Source organism: Cricetulus griseus, chromosome 2, assembly GCF_003668045.3.
Source record: "Cricetulus griseus strain 17A/GY chromosome 2, alternate assembly CriGri-PICRH-1.0, whole genome shotgun sequence".
In the NCBI taxonomy this organism is placed as follows: domain Eukaryota; kingdom Metazoa; phylum Chordata; class Mammalia; order Rodentia; family Cricetidae; genus Cricetulus; species Cricetulus griseus.
The window spans coordinates 48,490,366-48,510,387 of NC_048595.1; the positions used below are offsets into that span (position 1 = coordinate 48,490,366).

At 45.0% G+C, this 20,022-nt stretch overlaps 2 protein-coding genes across 4 annotated transcripts in view; one reads left to right on the top strand and one right to left on the bottom strand.

The window, feature by feature from the left end:
• The window catches only part of Jak1 (Janus kinase 1), a 119,182-nt gene extending 108,895 nt beyond the window's left edge, over positions 1–10,287 (top strand). For both annotated transcript variants that reach the window (XM_027400501.2, XM_035439775.1), the window contains 10 exons: positions 523–658; positions 2,229–2,380; positions 3,410–3,560; positions 3,669–3,763; positions 4,574–4,766; positions 5,429–5,553; positions 5,898–6,070; positions 7,380–7,497; positions 7,917–8,027; positions 9,099–10,287. In XM_027400501.2, coding sequence (XP_027256302.1) covers positions 523–658; positions 2,229–2,380; positions 3,410–3,560; positions 3,669–3,763; positions 4,574–4,766; positions 5,429–5,553; positions 5,898–6,070; positions 7,380–7,497; positions 7,917–8,027; positions 9,099–9,194 — 1,350 coding nt within the window. In that variant the 3' untranslated portion in view covers positions 9,195–10,287. The remainder of the gene's footprint in view (positions 1–522; positions 659–2,228; positions 2,381–3,409; positions 3,561–3,668; positions 3,764–4,573; positions 4,767–5,428; positions 5,554–5,897; positions 6,071–7,379; positions 7,498–7,916; positions 8,028–9,098) is intronic.
• Positions 10,288–10,294: 7 nt separating this feature from the next.
• Raver2 (ribonucleoprotein, PTB binding 2) overlaps positions 10,295–20,022 on the bottom strand; it is an 80,360-nt gene continuing 70,632 nt past the window's right edge. For both annotated transcript variants that reach the window (XM_035439777.1, XM_035439776.1), the window contains exon 13: positions 10,295–12,339. In XM_035439777.1, the coding sequence (XP_035295668.1) occupies positions 12,193–12,339 (147 nt within the window). In that variant the 3' untranslated portion in view covers positions 10,295–12,192. The remainder of the gene's footprint in view (positions 12,340–20,022) is intronic.

The following is a 20,022-nucleotide window of genomic DNA, read 5'->3' on the forward strand; positions in this document are numbered from 1 at the left end:
GCTTCCTCTGGCCTATTCTCATATCTGCCTTTCTCATATCTGGCTAGAGATGGTACAGTCTAAGTACACAGTGGTACCATCAATCAGCAATTAAGAAAATGTCCCACAGACATGCCCACAGGCCAACCTAATGGAGGCAATCCTCAATTGAGCTTCCCTCTCTTTGCTGTGACAATCAAGATCAGCTATCATTGAGCACACCGAATGAATAAGGGAAAATCCCCGTGTCCATCAGAGCTAACATTGTGGGGCATATTACCAGGGGCTAGCTTTTGCAGGCTTTGTATATTCTAATGTGCACAAAGCCTGTAAGTCATGTTCTGCTATTATCTCTGTTTCACTGATCTAGTACATGCAGCTAAAAGACATTATAGGATATATACACGTCAAACAGAATATCATGGGTGGGCTGTTGGGGTCCACTGTGGCTGGAATGGGGAGAGCTGGTCTGTGGGGCTAGGGTTGGAAACAGAGGGTGTGCGCAGAGAAGACAAGGCCACACTGATCTTTTTTATTCTGCAGGAAGATAAAGACCTGGTCCATGGAAATGTGTGCACTAAAAACCTCCTCTTAGCCCGTGAGGGCATTGACAGTGAGATTGGCCCATTCATCAAGCTTAGTGATCCTGGCATCCCGGTCTCTGTGCTGTCCAGGCAAGGTGCGTATCCTGACCCCTTTCCATCCTCAACCATCTCTATTGCCTCTTTGTGGACCAGACACTGATACCAGCAGCAAGAAGATGCTGTGCTGTGCTTTTCTTTGGAAAGGTACAGAGTGCTGCTCTTGTGACCTGGGTAGGCTATATAGTACAGAGGGAGGGTAGTTCTCTGACAGTCCAGTCTCAGTGTTTTCTTGTCCTTATTGTAAAGGTACTGTGTTCAGTGACTGGGGTAGCAGAATCCATGAGCTCTGGGAAATGGTCAGATAGATGTCAGAAAGGAGTCAGGATAATCTGGGTCCTCCACTGCCATGTTCTAGAAACCCGCTGTAGCCATTGGGCAGTTTGGAAGGCAGCACATTAGCTTTAACCAGGAGATTGCCGAGATCTCTACCCTTGCAGTAGCAGCCCCAGCAGTTCAGAAAGAAAGCTAGTGCTGCCCAAGCTGTGCTCAGTACCCTGGTAGCCACAGAGAAGGACCAGCATGCCCCAGGACCTGATGCTAGTGGTCTGTTAAAGCCTCAGCTGTCTTCAGCACTGAGTTTTAGTCAGTTCATCACAGTGAATTTTAACTAAATAATTGCCACTAAAGAGAGTGGCAATTATGAAGAAAAATAAACCCTGAAATGGTCCTACATATCCATTCCTTGGAGGGGGAGCAGGAATTGTTTTGGGGGGCCTGATTTATGGCTATTGTATGGCAGTCATCCAGTCGTCCTTGGACACCCCTGTCAAGGATCTTGTCCTTTGTGAGTCACTGATAACTGTAGTATAAACAGAGGCCTGGATTCCAGTGATGTCCATAATACACAGTTGATTTGGGGACAAGACTGTTGGCACTTGATTTGGGGACAAGGTCTCTGAGGTGGTGCTGGCAGGGCACTGATGCATGCGCCGTGTAGAAGGCAGATTGAGAGGATTGGGAAACACCTTGAGTCCAATATTAGGCCTGGGGCCACACTGCTGCTCTGCCTTCCTTGACACCTAGGAGGCTGCTCTATGGAGGCCATTACATTCGTCAAGGACATTTCCAGGGGACATAGCAGCGGTATTTTTGAGATTGCTGGCTCTGACCTTGGTTAGAAACCAGAAAAAGAAGTCTGAGAGGTCACTGAGAGAAAGAGATGTGGGTTTTTGTTTGTTTAACCTGTTCTGTCTTTTTGAAAAGAAGGAAACCCACACAAAATTGACACTGTGTGAAGCCATAGAGTAGGATATATTTGGGCAGCTGCCTGTCTCTATATATGTAGGACTTCTTTTCCCCCTCCTTGCTTTCTCTTCCCTAGGCCTTGTTTACATGACTCCTGCCATTCCATGGTGGCTCTGCCCTGTGGTGCTCTGATGCTTTTGTACCAGGTTTTAAAAGATGGCTCTTCTGGGATTTATGGAATAGGATCTGTGTGCTAAGCAGGCCCTGTTCAGAAGCACCCAGTCAGGGACTGGAAAACTGCTGTCTGATGGGCTCACCACAGGGCTTGTGTGGCCTGCCTTTCTGGCTGCAGTGGCAGTGCTTGGTATACTAGATGGTTCCAGGAGCCAGTCTATAGGCAGGTCTGCTGCTTTTCTCCAGAGTGCATAGAGCGGATCCCCTGGATTGCTCCTGAGTGTGTTGAAGATTCCAAGAACCTGAGCGTGGCTGCTGACAAGTGGAGCTTTGGAACCACACTCTGGGAAATCTGCTACAATGGCGAGATCCCCCTCAAAGACAAGACCCTGGTGGAGGTGAGCAGTTGTTTCCAGGATGAGGCGGGTGAGGTGTCAGGAGCTCATGGGCTTTGCACATGGATTTCCCCACAGGCCTGCGAGCATTGTCATCCTACAAATGTACCTTCAGCTTCATTGTTTATAAAATGGGAATAAACAGTGATTCCCTTGTAGGGTTCTTAGGAAGATAGACAGGCATCCAGCTGTTGCAATGTTAGCCTGAGGTTTTAAATGCCTCTTGAGCTCCTGGCGTGTATTGTCCTAGACAGGACTGACATTTGGGCCTTGCCTTCTCTAGAGGACTGTTGTGGGGTGGTGGGAAGGTAAGCTCAGTGAGGTTGTGCTTATGTCTTTGCAGTCCAGACACGGCATGGAAACTGGAAGACAGGGATTCACTTATTTAAAAAGTGGTATTGGTTATGTCTGATCTTAAAATAATGAGGAAAAATTAGGGGAAGGTATTTTTTTAAAGGTCATCACTATGTCATCCCTGACTGCTAATACTCTAGCATAGTGAACATGTAGCTTTTAAATTTAATGTTGTGACCCCTTTCCTGTGGGATTGTTAGAATTTTTATAAACTTACTGAGTTAATTGTCTTATTCAGCTCTGACTTACTTACATTTGGTATTTACACTGTTCGCTCTCTGTGATTCTGCTGAGAATACATTTGTATGATAAGCTTTGGCACATGTGGCTTACTTCTGAATCATGCAGTAATTGGAATTAATGAGTCAGAGTTTGTAGAATTGGAAAGCTCTTGCTCAGGTTGCCACACTCTTCCAGAAAAGCCACTGGGCTTCCCTAGAACACAGCATCTTGGAAGTGGGATGTGCTACCTATTCTCCTTGAGTTTGGGTTATTTCACTATGGGGACTGAGACTTCCTCATGCTGGAATAAGGCCTCTAAAACCCCATGTTGATCAAATCTACCTTTTGGCAGAGATGTTGGGGATTAAAACAGGGATTGGCCATTGATTATGATGGTGGGGAATGGAGGGTCTGAGGGTGGGCACTGGGTCTCTCAAGTGTCACTCTTTTTTACAGAAGGAGAGATTTTATGAAAGCCGCTGCAGGCCAGTGACTCCATCTTGCAAGGAGCTGGCTGACCTTATGACTCGCTGCATGAACTATGATCCCAGTCAGAGACCCTTCTTCCGGGCCATCATGAGGGACATTAACAAGCTGGAAGAGCAGAGTAAGTCTGAGCCTGCATGAACCCTAGCCTCAGAGAGTGGTGGGGCAGGGAGAGTGCAGTCCTGATTATTGATTGGTGGCTAATCTCTTTCTTTGTCTCTTCGGTTAGATCCAGACATTGTTTCAGAGAAGAAGCCAACAACAGAAGTGGATCCCACTCATTTTGAAAAGCGTTTCCTGAAGAGGATACGTGACTTGGGAGAGGCAAGTTATATTTGGGCTCTTGCATATCGCCTGTCTGCACGTAAAGCTTTACTCCCCTTGTCCTGCATCAGCGTGTATTAAGAACCTTCTTGTCCTGTGTGGGGAATGTTTACCCTGCTCTCCCTGACACTAGGCCAGGTTATATGCATTTACTTGCACATGACACCATGATATGCACCCAGGATGGATGACAGCTTTCTTGATAGCCTTGACTTCTCTCTATGGTACAGAAGAGGGCCAAGTACAGATGTGGTCCAAATAGGAAAATCTCTGACTCTCCCATTTTATACTGTGTGACTCCTTAAATGAGTGCCAAAATAAGCGTCATGGCTTTTCTTGTGGATAACAGCTAAAGTGACCACCGCAGTTCCCAGAATTTGGGTTTTCATATAGATATACTCTCCATAGTTCACTTAAAATCATGACTGTTGGCTGGGTTAGCAACATCTGTCCTGGGCATTTTCACAAGCAGTCTATAGTCCTCATACTGTTTAAAAGGCTTCTCTGAGATTTGAAGGTCCCTTATGCAAATATGCTCTTCTCAGCCCCACTAGGGGCCCTGCCCTATAGCATGGGCCTGTGACTGTGAAAGAATGCCTCCATTGTCCCCCAGAACCAGAGATAGCCACATTGCTTGTGAAGTATGTCTTAGAAACCACGATTGATAAAGTGGTACCTTAGTCACCTACTGCTTTCTGAGTCTTAGCTCAGTGGCAGAAGTTAGGTCAAATGAGGGTGTGCTTGGGTGAATGGGAGTCAGTGATCTAGCTTGTCTGGGCCTCTCTGATAGCAGGGTCACCTTCCTTCCAGGGCCACTTTGGGAAGGTCGAACTCTGCAGATATGATCCTGAGGGAGACAACACAGGGGAACAGGTGGCTGTCAAGTCCCTGAAGCCTGAGAGTGGAGGTAACCACATAGCTGATCTGAAGAAGGAGATAGAGATCTTACGGAACCTCTACCATGAGAACATCGTCAAGTACAAAGGAATCTGCATGGAAGATGGTATGTTGTTACACTGTGCTCAATGGGTCTCTGGATCCTAAAGGCCACTGCTGGTAGGCAGCCTTCAGCCCCATCTTTGCCAGCTCCTGTGGGCTGTCAGGCTTCCAGGTCTCACACTGATGTGGCCCTTAACAGCTGCAGGCCTTCCGGAGGCTACCTAGACTCTCTCCCAGCCACTGATTGGTTCAGCTGTCTTTCCAGGGATCCATGCATAATACTGGGAACAGGACTTTACCAATCCAGATGGTCACACTGATACTATAAGGAAGTGACAATTACTTTCCCTACCCCCTTTCTCGGTTCTGATCCAGTACTACCCAGGGCATTTTGCTTTACCTAAGCCAAGGTAATTGTTTGTAAGGCAGCCCATTATGCATGCATTTGCTTTAAAACTGGTAGTGAATGGGTATGGGCTCTAATTTTAAAACTGACTATTTGCCTGGTGGTGCACAGAGCACTAGGGCTGTCTTATCCTGCTGAGCTTTGTGCTCCAGACAGGACCTGGCAATGTGACCCTGTTCACGGCTTAACTGTCTGTATGCCAGGGGGCAGGCTCTTCCCCATGCTTCAGAGGCTAAGCTGAAACCTCCAGGCCCTCTCTGCAGAGCAACATGCGCCACCCTGTCTGAAGCCTCATCCTGATGCCAGTTTCTCCTAAACAGGGGGGAATGGTATCAAGCTCATCATGGAGTTTCTGCCTTCGGGAAGCCTAAAGGAATATCTGCCAAAGAATAAGAACAAAATTAACCTCAAACAGCAGCTAAACTATGCCATCCAGATTTGTAAGGTAAAAACACACAAACAGAAAGATTGCATGTTTAAAAAACACCAGACATGTACAAAATGTCCTGGGTAATTGGTTAGTAATTAGACCTCAGTGGGAGTCTGTAATCATTGGACTGAGTGTTTTCTTCTGCACCGTTATATGAAATACGAGTCTCCGCTATGCAAGAGAGTGCATTTCTTAGGTCCAACAGCTTCAGTTTGGATAAAAAGTCCAATCTTAGAACAACAAAAACTGCTAGTGATATGGGAATAAAATGACTTTTTTTTTTCTAATTGTGAAATGGAAGATAGAAAACACAATCTGAATTGACTTTTGAAATGGGCCTGACCACACTTCTCTCTTAGGGGATGGACTATCTGGGTTCACGACAGTATGTTCACCGGGACTTAGCAGCAAGAAATGTCCTTGTCGAGAGTGAACACCAAGTGAAGATTGGAGACTTTGGTTTAACCAAAGCCATCGAAACTGATAAGGAGTACTACACAGTCAAGGATGACCGTGACAGCCCGGTGTTTTGGTATGTGCATCATCTCATCCATGCCTCATAGGCTATAACACTGTTAAAGGACTCCGTCTAGCCATGCTTGGGTGCCCATCCCCCGCTCTGGCAAAAACTGAGGTTTGCTGGCACCAGCTTTGCAAGAGTGGGAGAGGTCTGGCCATGACCCCCTCACCCTCAGTAGCTTCCCATGAGCAGCAGTACCCACCACAGTTCTCACAGCTTTGTGCAGGTTGGGGATGCTGGCTCATTCATAAAAAGCATCCATGTAGAAAGGCCTGGTATGCTCACAGGGCCACAAGGTACACACTGGCCGGAGTCAAGGAGATCCTGGAGGAAGGGACATTTGGCTAGGCTTTAGGAAGCACACACGGATCACGATCTCTCAGCCTGCAACACTAGCTGTCTGTGCTTTACAGCTCACTCTGGTGCCCCTAAGCAGACACATAGCCCTCCACACCTGCAAAGCCTGTACATATACTTATTTCTTGTTTAAAAACAAAGACATAGTGTTTTAAGACCCTTGTTTTTGCCAAGGCTGGAGAAATGGTGATCCAGTCAGTGGATCCCAAGTTACGGGTGAGGCAGCCAACTCTGTGGAGCAGTGGCACAGCCTTCAGGCGCCGTGGTGGAAGACTCACGGCAAGTCAGGTGGAGGGAGACCTGTGCTGTGCGGCTGGCAGCAATGAGAACTGAAACTGAGAGGGTCATTGGGCAGGTTTGTAGAGGGTGGCTGAGTCAGCTGAGGAACCTGCGTTTGGGAGCCAGGACTTCATCCCAGTTGAAGCCACCAGAGTTGAAGTTTGTGCTGAAGGTCACCATGGAAGGGAACAAAAAAGGAACATGGGAATCTGGGTCAGCTGCTTCAGCAGCCCAGGTGGGAGCCACACGCTGTGGGGAGTAGTGGTTGGGACAGTGGCAAGTGGATTCGTTTGAAGACTGTTCAGGAAAGCAATTCTGGGATGCCTTGACACCTGGTATGGACCCCTCGGCATCCTTTACCAGTAGTGACACTGGGACGATGCCGACTCTGAGCTTGTGGGACTATAACCTGGGGGTGGTCTTTATGGTCTTCTCCCCAGAAGACTGTCTCCTGGGACATGAGGGACACACACATTTCATTTGAGGGCAAGTAGCATACTGTGAGCCTCTAGGCTGCTGCTTATGTCAGACGTGCACTTTGGCAGCAGGATGGACTGGCACTCCACAGTTCACTGAGATGCACATGTGCTTTCAATTCTGAAACCCTCCCGAAAGTGGCTGTCCTGAGGCAGGTGCTCTGTCAGTTTTGGAGCAGATAAAGGCTTACTCCCTGATTTCCTTTCAGGTACGCTCCGGAATGTTTAATCCAGTGTAAATTTTACATCGCCTCGGACGTGTGGTCTTTTGGAGTGACATTGCACGAGCTGCTCACCTACTGTGACTCGGATTTTAGTCCCATGGCCGTAAGTGTTAATTGCCACCTTCACCTGGGGCCAGGACCCAGGGGAAAGCACTTGCTCTTCCATTGAGTTTTGCTCTTAGTGGAGCACGTTGGTGTGCTGCACAGAGGGAGCCATCTTCTTGTCTCTTGATAAGGTCTGGCAAAGTTTGCCTTCACAAGTGCAAAATTCTGTAAGATGATCCAGATTGTTAGGATGAGGGGCCATCTTGAGAGGATGATATGATTTGAGCATTGGGTAGGGGCTTTGTTTTCACTTAACTGATAGCTGTGGTTGATCCCCACAGATGTCGATTATAGACTGATCCTCGAGAGCAAATAAGGATTTTAGATTTTCATTGAATTTATTGAAGAGAGCTTTGTTGTTTTAGTTTCTAGTTCTGGGAGCTTGACCTTAATTTTGTTTGGTTTTGTTTTACATAGTTGTTCCTGAAAATGATAGGCCCAACTCATGGCCAGATGACAGTAACACGGCTTGTGAACACTCTGAAAGAAGGAAAGCGCCTGCCATGTCCTCCCAACTGTCCTGATGAGGTAGCTGTGTCCCCGTCATGGAAATGAACTTGCTTTTTCATGTTTTTACAGCTTGGCTTAACAGTGGGGAGGGGAGAAGACCCTTAAGTTGAGATGGAGAATTGGCTCTTGGCTATGAGTACTTGCTACTCTGTCAGAGGACTGAGGTTGTTTCCATTATCCCCATCAGACAAGATATTAGAGAACCCTCCTCCCCATGGGTTAGATGATGCTCAAGCAAGGCTCTCCTTGTAGAGCTGTTCTCCATCCTCTGCATGCTGGTCTACCTGCCTTCCCAGAAGGGCACCTGTGACCAGGGCTTAACATAGCTTGTGCAAATGGATCCCACTTACCAGCATTTTAAGTTTTATATATTCTAAGATGGATTGAGCCTTTCAGCTCTAGGCTATTCAGATGGTCAGAGTTAAGGCACCATGTTGGTGAAAGGGGTTATAGTTTATTGCTTTCTATATTTTAAATTATTCAAATACTCCATTCTTTATTCCTACTAAGTTTGAAAATGTTAGGAAACTGCCTTTTCTTTATTTTTTGATAATTCTATGGGGGGGGTGTCTTTCTGTGTGGTGTGCATACAAGTATACATGTTTTCAAATGTGTGGGTCCTTGTGGATGCCAGAGACTGATGTTGTTGTGTCCTCCTTGGTTGCTTTTGTTTCCTTAGACAAGGTCTCCCCCTGAAGCTAGTAGCCCTCATGCTTCTGCTAGTCTGGCCTTTTTGTTTTGGTGGGGTGGGGGATAAGGTTCCAGGCAGGGTTTGGTTTCTCTGTGGCTTTGGAGGCTGTCCTGGAACTAGCACTTGTAGACCAGGCTGGTCTCAAACTCACAGAGATCTGCCTGCCTCTGCCTCCCGAGTGCTGGGATTAAAGGTGTGCATCACCATCACCCAGTTTTGTCTGGCCTTTTTAATGTGTGTGTGTGTTGTGGCTCTGAACTTCGGTCACACACTTGTGGGGCATGTAATTCATCCACTGAGCCATCTCTCCAGCCTGTTTTTTTTTTTTTTTTTTTTTTTTTTTTTTTATCTCACTAATCTGACATTATTTGTACTGTTCTTGCTTTTATTTTTCATAGGTTTATCAGCTCATGAGAAAATGCTGGGAATTCCAACCATCTAATCGGACAACATTTCAGAACCTTATTGAAGGATTTGAAGCACTTTTAAAATAAGAAGCATGAGTAACATTTAAATTCCCATTTATCAGGTCCTTCTCTCCCAAGCCAATTAAAAACTTTTTTTTTTTTTTTTATGAAAAAGTTTGTATTCTGCCTAAAAAGCCACTCAACAAATACTTGAGTACATGTATATGTCGCACGGGAAATTTAGTGAAAAATGTTGACAACCAAACTAGAATGTGCCTAAGCACTCCTTTTGGAAAGATTATATGATCAGTTGCATAGCAAAGGACTTTTGGCGCTGTTTTGCTTGCAATATTGATCTTAGATAAAAACTGGTGGACTTGGCTGAAACTCTCCCTTGCTGTGAAATCTCAGTATCTATACAGTGATAGTCCAATTGAGTAGGTACCATTTAGTATACTATTTTGTTTCTATTAAAAAATGAGTCTATTCCTGCTACCCAGTAGGACTGCAATTTCAAGCTGTTTGTGCAGAGGCCCAACTGCTGTTCTCTTGGCTCCACACTGGTACCCACTGTGGGACAACTGGTTCTGCACAGGGAGATAACCTGGCAATAGACACTCTGCATGTTACTTCTCGAGAACTAGGCCTGTGCCCATGCTCTCCTGCACAGCCTGCTTTCCTCAGACAGACTCCTTTGACCTGGATGCTATTCCACCTGCCTTTAAGAAATGTCACTGCATACCCCCTCATAACCACCTTACTGTGGGCAAGCTGTCACAGTACTGCAAACAGAAGGCAGTACCATCTACAAAGGTTAATCACTACTTTGACCATCCACCTATACTGCACAACTACCAAGACTCAGCCCAGGGGCACAACAGACTGAAGTTCAGAATTCACTAGGCAGTTTGTCAGTTTGCTTGGAGGTAATCAATAATGTTCAGTTTCTGATTCAATGTGAACCACGAAGTTCTCCATGACCAAGAGTTTGGCAAACTTAATAATGCTGTTTGGTATTTTTTCACCTTTTGAGCCCCGCCCCAAAGAATCCAAGATCTCTTTAGTAGCAACTGTACAGTTGCCATTTAAATTTCTTTAGTTGCTGTACATGTCAAACCTGTGGCCTGCTCTATATGCACTTTGTTTACTCTTTATACAAATAAACATACTAAAGACTTCACATGCATATGCCTTTTAATATTAAGTCTGCATTTTGAAAGCATTTCAAACCATTAGCTAACATAGAAAAATAACAGCCTAGATTTTGGGGGTTGGTAGTAATGACCTTGTACTAACATCACTCTTCTGGCCACAGATAATGGGTGCAGGCTGGTATGGAGGAAGACCTTGTGCTGTAATGCAGAGTGCTTTAAGTTTTCAGCTCCAGTGTAGCAGTCACTATCCTCCCTATGTTCTGTTTGCACAAAGTAAAACTATCACTAAGTGCTGAAGAGATGGAATACAGCAGCAAAAGGAAGGGCTTCTCTGTGCAGACTTGGAGAAGCCGTTAGTCTGTGCTATGGCCGTTCTGATCGGCCATAGGTAGTATGCTTAGGATTGTCTTACCACTTTAGCTGTCATTTTCAATGAAAGCTGGTATATGCAATAAATTAGACCACGTAAAATTCTTTGTAAAGTGTATAACATATGTACCAGTTTAGACTCTATAATTAATGCTGGAGATTTATATCATAGTCAAAAATAAGTCAAAATACCTCAAATAAGGTATTTTAATGATCTGATCCTATAGAGTGGGATCACTGAGATCCCAAAATCCATCAGCTGTAGTCTCTTAACAAACAAACAGACTTCTAGATGGAAAGTGGTTTCTCTAACTCATACCAAGGTCTTCAGAAAATGGTGAGGCCAAAAGTCACATTAATAAAGACATTCTTTCAGAAGGAACTTGGATTAAATAGCTGCAATCTTTCAGCTTAACTCCCAAGGAATGAGTAAGAAACCAGAGTGAGGTAGAGCTTTATTAGCTCAGAACTGTCCCACACACTGTCCATGGACTCCCTCAGAAATGGCTGTGTGGACTGTGCTGCCGAGTTACAACCTGGTCTAGTGATTAGATCTTCACTCCTTGGCTCCTTGCATGTGCCAGTCTCTCAAAGGTTAACCTTCTAACCATAAGATAAAAGCAATAGGGAGAGAGGTCAGCAAACCTTACATATAAAGAAGAGAGTAAATGTCCTAGGCTTTGCAGGTTCTGTGGTTCTCTGTTGAGGCTACTTGGTTCCTGTAGTGATACAAAAGTAACTACATAATATGTGTATGAGTGAGCTTCACTGTGTTCCAAATAAAATCTTAGGGACACTAAAACTGCAGTTTCATGTTCTAAGTTCTCCCCTACCCCAGGCATTTAGAAGTGTAATCATGGGCAGCACAAAACTAGGTGGTAGACTTCATGTGGCCCTAGTGTGTACTTCACCAACCCTTGTATTATGTAACCAAAGTTACTTTTCCTGAAGTACTTTGTTTCCCAAAAGTATAAATGGTAAACGATACCTTGGAAGTCAAGCATCTGAAGTGACCTGACTCTCACTCTGCCACTGGGTTGGTATTTCGTGGCTGGTGTAGAGCTAATGGAGTCTCCATGACAAGTGTCTGTGTGGTATCACCATTGCACGGGTTGTACCCACACCCTTGCTGTTGGAGGAAAGGTCCTTAAAGACTACGGATGAGATTATTCTTAGGGAGAGTAAGGTAAATGCACATTGGCTTATAAGAAATTCATTCTAAGGCTAAGGAAACAAAACACTGTTTCCCATTTATTGCTTCAGATGGTACGATGTCAAATTGTTCCCAGGCCCGAAACAAGGACTATTGGAATGCTGATTCTCCAGTGAGCTGAGCTGTTATCACATGTATTAAGACACATCTAATGCTAGTGGAAAATGCCCTCAACCAATGACGTTTCTTATTGCTAGTTGGGTATTTGGCTGATCTGCCTGCTGCATGACAGTTCCTTCTGGGAAGTCAGACACCCGTATTGAAAGGATATGGCTAGTGAATGAAGTTAAGGCAGCGATGAGCAGCAGGCACTGCAGCGGACTGCAGCAGTGGGCAGGAGACAGTGAGCTCAGTACACACGCTTCTTTTTCAAGTAGGATTCTGTGTAGCTCACTCCTGTGTCCTGAGGGTGCTGGCCAGCGAGTTCTACTGGACCCCCTTCTGGGGCCGAGATGAGATAGGAGGAGCCTCGCTTCTCATTTCTCAGAGAGGACACCTGTGAGAAAGTAAGGGTGTCTGTAAGGAAAGCATGCTGAGGAGGTGACTGCAGAATTGTAGAAGGCCGAAACTGAAGAAATACAAAACCGCCTTTGATACAGGAAATTAAACTTTCAGTTCTTTATAGAAGTCACCTGTGGAGAGCTGGGGGCATGGGTCATCTGAAGAGCAGCCTCCTAGCATGCAAGAGCTGGTGTTGCATCCTGGCCCCACAAATAAATCAGTCACATCTAGGGCCTTTACAGACTACAAGGCAGACTTCTGAGCCCTCACCTCAGTTGGGACACGGGAGAAGGACACTGGCCCTGTTCACACCTGAGTCTGAATAGCAATATCAAGTGTTTGGATGGAGGAGCAGAGTTCAAAAATGGACCTGTGCACGGAATCAGCAAGTCTGCCTAGCAGCTGGGAAGGAGAACTGGCTGAGTGACGTCAGGGAAAAGTAAGAGTAAAGAGAGTAATCAGGTCTCAAAACTTTGGTGCCCCAAATAATCAGATTGCCAGATTTCTTTCCAGAGACTCTGGTCCAGAAGGAGCCTGGTGCTTCCCACAACAGAACATTGTGATCGGTACAATGGGATTGTACAGCATAACCTGGGACCATTCCCTACATAGTGTAAGGTGCTTGCTGAGGCAGTTACACAACCCAGATGCACAGTGTGAGAACAGCTGATGGGGAAGTGGACAGCTCTTGAATGCTCTGGAGCTTTCTCAGATGCCATGTCTTTGAATCAGCTATCATTTTTAAAATCTTAGGAAAGAGGCTGCTTCACAGGGACAGGCTTTGCCCCTCTATCATCCCATCAAGAAAAGACTCATGGGTCACCCAGTGGCACAGCATTGGGTTGGACCCTGAATGACAGAATACTGAAAACCTGAGCTCCCTCTGTTGGTACTTACTCTCACAACCTTGGTCTAAAGTCAAACACTCATTTGAATTTGCCTGGAAATCATGAGGGGCGGGGGCAGGGGCAGGGGCAGGGAGGAACACAGATGAAACTAGATGTGTCTGTTCAGATTGAGAGCTGCGAAAGCAGGCAGCTCTTCCCTGGCTGCCTCCCACTGAGCCTCAGCATCTCTCCCAGCACCTTTGTCCAAAGATACTTGCTGGTTGCTGGACCTTAGCCATTAACACAGCTAACCCTTCAGGTAGCATCAAGTTCTTTCTTCCTCTTCCAAACCATCAACTATAGTAGGAAATTACCAATACGGAGTCAGGTAGAAATATAAGGGTATTTAATAGGGAAAAGCCTTACTTACAGAGCAAACCAGCCAGCCGGTGATAGTCTGTACAGCAAGAAGCAAAGAGAGAAACCGAAACGCAGTCCCCCTACTCACTCTGACCACGCCCTCACAAGCCTGCTCAGGTACTCCTGTAGCCAGCCCCTAAGAAGGCGTGGCTACAGCTTCCCCTACAATTCCCCTTTTAGTCTAAAAGAGGATTAAAACTTAACAGTATAAAGGTAAAATGTAAGAAGATACAACAATCTGCTTATGTCACCTCCTAACTATCCATTTTAACTAAACCCTAAAGTCATCTGAAAGAGGTGTCCAAGCCTGAACACCTCCTTCCAAACTGAACCATAAACAATAGGAAGCTATTCCTAACTAGGTATATACACTATCCTAAGTGACAACAATGGGGAAAGGGGGCGTAGCATTCTCCAAGTTACTTCCTGCTGAAATGGGACGATGATAGTCATGTGGGGTCCTGTGGAAAGAAAATGTTAGTATCTAGTCTATGTTAGATGGGATTCACTTGATTGAAGATCTCGCTTGAAATCCTCAACTTGAGGGCTGGCTACAATCAACCCATTCTTTAAGATTTTTCCCAAATACGGGGCATGAAACAAACACCTCTCAGAGTGGGCAGAACTCCACTGTACCTCCCTCCCTGCATGCTGCACGGTAATCCATGTTTCATCCTTATTGTAAAACAAGAGCCTGAACTATCCCCCTTCTAGAGCATCCCTATTCTCCCAAGCCAGGTAGACTCTGGATATTTTTATCCAGATAGTTCTGAATGAGTCAGAGAACTAACAGAAGAGGTGAGCATGAATGTCAGAGATGCACAGAAAGACACGAGTAGGAATGGCAAATGAAGAATGGCGGTGTTGTGGCTTATACAGCTGTGTGAGAAGGGTAACTGATACAGTACATCAAAGATGGCAAGCTCTGTAAGGACTGGTGAATGGGGAGTAAATAGCTGAGGGTTTTGAAGCAAAGCTCAGTACTCTGGGGAGAAAAAAAAACTCAAAATGAGTAAGAAGGACAAAAAAATAGCCACAAAGAGAGCATATGAAGCAGCTTCATGTTATCTGTCCCCACACACTTCACCTTGAGGCCCTGAGCCCTGGGCTTTACCTAGAATGAAATGTACACGTTACTTTCCCCATACTTGTATCACAGGGCTTTCCTCAAACACTGGAGAGGGTCCAGTTGGATGGCCTAATGGGAAAAAGACACTTGCCATCAAGACTCATGACAGCTTAAAAAAACATCAAATGCACTTGAAGCAGAGCTGTCTGTCCCAGGGATGCTGCACAGCTGCAGCTTTGGGAGACAGTAGCTCATCCTGAAGATGCCGCACACCCAGGTAATTTGTGCACATTAGCTCATTTCAAGTTAGAACGGCATCCCTGGGCAGCAGAAAATGTGTGCCCTAACCTGCTAATGCAGCACTCAGGGCAGAGGCAGGGGGACGTCTGAATTTATGACTACAAGGGGGACATGGTAGGATCTTGTCTCAAAAACAAAACAAAACAAAACAAAAACATTGTGGGCTAGAAAGATGACTCCATGGTAAGAGCACTTGCTGCTCTTGCAGAGGACAGAGTTCAGCTCCCAGCAACCACAACAGTGGCACACAATCACCTGAGTGCAGTTCCAAGGGCTCTGATACCCTGTTATGGCCTCCACAGGCCCCTGCATCCATGTAGTATATACACCTATAAGCAGACACACACACACACACACACACACACACACACACACACACACACACACACACACACACACACACACACACTCACACACACACACACACACACACAGTATAACCTGCTGCTTTGGTGAAATTACACTGGGATGTATACATTCCCCATCAAGATGTCCCACAACACTTTAATCCCTAGGCTTCACCTCTTCCAAACAATCATTGCCCAACAGTGTGGACACTCAAGGAAATATCCACCTTCAGCAGGGCCCTCCCCAGGGTGGGGAAAAACTGCCTCTTGTTCTTATGTTTCTTCCCAGGTTTCTGATCTTTGGAATCATGATGCTAAGCTGAGACTTTCTAAGCATAACTGTGGTTATGACTTCAGGAAGTCACCTAGGGCTTGGGTAGTCCCAGGTGGAATTATTCTCATCTCCCCTCTGGCCTTCCACAGGGGAACCCAGCACTCTTAGATGTTTCATCTATTTCATCAAGAAAATGAGAGATCCAGAGTGATGACTGCTGGGCTCCTTCTTTAGCCTCATTCCTTGTTGATCTCAACCAACCACATAATTTGTAACAAACAACACAAATTTGGCAGTTCCCCAAGTGTCGCCCTCCCGGCACATCCAGACTTGCATGATGACCAAGCAGCAGTGAACATTATCCCAGACCAGTCATGCAAACTCAGCTTTCTCCCAGCCCTCCAGACCCCATTCCATCCACATCCCTACCCATCTGAGGCAGTGACAAGTCTATTTTTCCAGGCTCCAAACCTTGGGCCATCCAAACTACCCTCAGCATACTGTTTTCTCCATGTCCTCAAACTGCTTTGCTCCCCCAGTCAGCTGTTATGCTCCAGAATCCATCCAGCATCAGTTTTCTCTGCATTGCAACTGCCCTTGCTATGTTCTGCAGTCACAGTTTAGAATACCACCCTAAGTAAATGCAAGGGTCTAATACGGTCCTAACCTGTCTGTCCTGTCCCCACCCACTGTGACTTCATTTTCCATGTTGCTCTGGCCTCTCCTGCCTAGGCTCTCTCCTCCTCTCTCCCCTTGTTCCTTTAACATGGCAAGCACATTTGCCTCACACATCTCTGTATTTGCAATTCCTACTCTGGGAACTGTATGGCATATGTAGACAGCTGTGTGGCACATTGTCTGTAATTGTCTTTGGCCCCAAATCACCTGCCAAGTCATTGTGCCACATTTTAAAAATCACCCAACAGGTCTCAGTGGCCACCAGCTATGAAAGTTACACACCTTAAGTTCATTTAATGAAGGAGTTTCCCTGAAAGGTCTACATATGCTGTTGTTGCAGGCCATACAGCATGATGTGCTTTTGCACCATTTTCCCACTAGGTGGCAGCATTGGGCTCTCTTAAGGAGAGACCCAGCCTCCTCCAAGCCTTTGTTCATTTTTGGGTTTGTGCCCGCCCCAACTCATTATACATTCTGTGTCTGATTCCCTAGGCTGGGCAGCCAGCTTCCAGGCAGCAAAGATCCCTGTAGCTAGGGAAACACAAGACTACAGCTTGCAGTGCAGAGGACTCCTGCCAGCGAGCCAGGCTGCTGCCAGCAAGCCAAGTGTGGAAAGGAAAACCCAAGTCACAGAAAACAGTGAAGGAATTCCTAAATTATCCCTCATATTACTGAAACTAGTGATTATGTCATGCTGAAAAGTCACTGATAAGTGTAGACCTGCTGTTTTTTTTTTTCTACTTGAGTAAAATGAAACACAAAGGAATATTCTTTTTGTCAGATTATAATTATAGGTTACACTCAGGTATTAAATATTTAAAAAGCTGGCCCATAGTCTCCTGTAACATGGGCTTCTACCGGCCATCTGATGTAGACAGACCTGTTCATCTTTACCCCAAAATCTGAAATTTCAAACTGTATGGAGGATGTTTCATATTATAATACAATTAGATTTTAAAATAACATGTTTCTGAATTCATTTTTTATAGTCCACTTCAAATACTTAAGACGTCTTTTTTTTTTTTTTTTTTTTTTTTTTTTTTAGAAAAACTAGCTATGTCTCAGTGGTGATTCTAATGATTATAACCAGGGAAATGGGGGAGGAGAGGCCATTTACAGTTGGCTTCTAATTAGCTCTAGACTGGAAATCAATGCTTGGTTACCGGTACATACTTTGCAACCTCCAAAACACCAAGTAAACATGCAGAGTATAGTTGAGGTTTGTTTCTAAAATACTAGAGTCTGGGGGCTGGCAGGATGGCTCAACAGTTAAGAATGTCTACTGCTCTTGCAGAGAACCCAAGCTCAGTCCCCAGCACCCACACTGGAGAGCTCACCCTGCCCAGAACTCCAGCTCCAGGAGACCCAACACACCCTTCCAGCCTCTTTGGGCACCTGCTCACATGCACACACCCTGACATTTAAACATGTCGAGAGTCCCGTATTCTCGATGCACAAAACTGTGTGACTCTCACAATCTAATTCTAGAGTATCCCATCACTGTGCCAGCAGCAGGCACACCGATTTTTTCCTTCCTCTGAAGCCCCCAGCAATCATCTTATTCTGGGCATTTCACATAAACAAAATCACAGACATGGCCTCTGGCTAACTTCACTTGGCATGGTTTTTAGGTCCATCTGCTAAATAATATTCTACTGTTCATTTGTTTGTTAACTGGTGAACAATTGGGCTTTTTCCTTTTGGTTGATAGCAGAGAATCTGCCATAAACACTATATGTGCATACACTGGTATGTATGTGGACATATTCAAATTCTCTTGAGCATATATCTAGGAGTGAAACTCTTGATCAATAGGAACTTAAGATTTCGAGGAATGCTAATTTTTATTGACGTTTCACCACTCCCTTGCCCACACTGTTATGGCTCTTTCCCCTTCCTGTTTCTCAGTTTGGATCATCTCAAATGACCTTCCATTCTCGTCACTCTTCTCCCTTCTGATGTCTACTGCTATCCCCTAAGGACGTTTTTACCTCACTTTATTAAAATTTTTAAACTCAAAATTTCCATTTGACTGTTTTATAATCTCCTCTGGTGATACTCTACTTGGTGTGACATGGCTCTCACACTGCCTAAGGTCTTTATATGTGATTCACTTTAATTCCTTGGTGTTGTTTCAGATCATTGTCTTCCAAGTCCACATCCAGGCTACCTTATGGCCATTTTGTATTACCTGTTTCTCCTGTGCACGGGTGTCTTAGTCAATGTTCTATTGCTGTGAAGAGACCACAGCAGCTCTTATAAAGGAAAACATTTAATTGGGGCTGGATTACTGTTTCAGTGTCTTAGTCCATTATTGTCATGGTGGGAAGCATGGTGGCATGCAGACAGACATGATGCTGAAAAAGGAGCTAAGAGTTCTACATTTGGATCAGCAGATAGCAGGAAGACAGAGACACTGGGCTGGCTTGAGATTGTGTAACTCCAAAGCCCACCCCCAGTGACACACTTCCAACAAGGCCACACCTCCTAATCCCTATCAAGTAGTGCTACTCCCTAATGGCCAAGCATTCACACTTATGAGCCTATGGGGGACATTCCTATTCAAACCACCACAATGGGCCACATTTCCTGATTTCTTTATATGTCTACTGATTTGTTGTTGTTGTTGTTGTTGAAACCTGAGGATCTTTTAAAAGAAAAGGATATGACTGGCAATAAACTCCTCTTGTCTGTTCCTGTTCATTAGCTTTTCTGAACTTGTGACAAGTCCGTGCTCCTTGTTACATGTGGCTATTACAAACTGTACTCTGTTGGTTTATGTAGTCAGTTAATGTTTAGACAGAGTTCCTTCAACACCTAGATCATTTTGTAAAAATGTTTTAATTTTTTCATTTAATATACTTGGATCAAATGTTTTTAGAATTCAACTGCAATGAAACTATTGACATATTACCTTAGTTCTTTGTCATCACATTTCACTTGCCCCACACTGTCCCTCACATTAGTGTTGTAAAGCAACTGTCTGCATGCATTACAAAGCCAACGATACTGTTGTATGATTTTTGTTATTAAATATATCAAGAAATGGGGAAACCAGTCGTTTATTCTTCACATTTCACCAGTCCTAACAGTGGCTATCACTACTGGAGAGTCAGGTGGGTACAAGACAAGGCTCCTAAACAACATGGGGATGTGCAGGGAGGTTCCAACAATGAATTACTCAATCACAGATGTCATTGGTTCTAAGGCTGAGGAGCCTCTCAAGACAACATGATTGCTGTTCCCCAGTTACTTTCTAGATCATCTCTTCTCAAATATGACTCCTGTGCACTCTCATGTGTTGACATAAAACATTCCTGCCTCACAAGGGGAGACTCTATGCCCATTAGATCTCCAAGTCTTTCTGAAGCAAGTTTTGACCATTAGTTTTTTTAAATATTTTAGATTCCATGTGGTAGTCTGAATGTAATTAGCCCCCATAATCTCACAGGGTGTGGCTTTGTTGAAAGGGGTATGGCCTTGTTAGAGGAAGTGTGTCACTTTAGGGACGGGATTTGAGGTTTCCTACGCTCAAGATACCATAGTCAACTGTCTCAGTCAACTTCCTGTTGCCTGCAAGATGTAGGGATCACAGCTACTACCCCTACCCATATCGTTTCCTGTTCCAGGACCTCTCACTTTACAGCCTTGCCAAGAGTCCCAAGGCTTACTCTGTATCTCTTCAAGCCTGGAAGACTGCAGATTTTGCATAGAGAGAAAAATCAAGCTACAGAAACATGGCTGCCATTCAGGGGAATCCCCT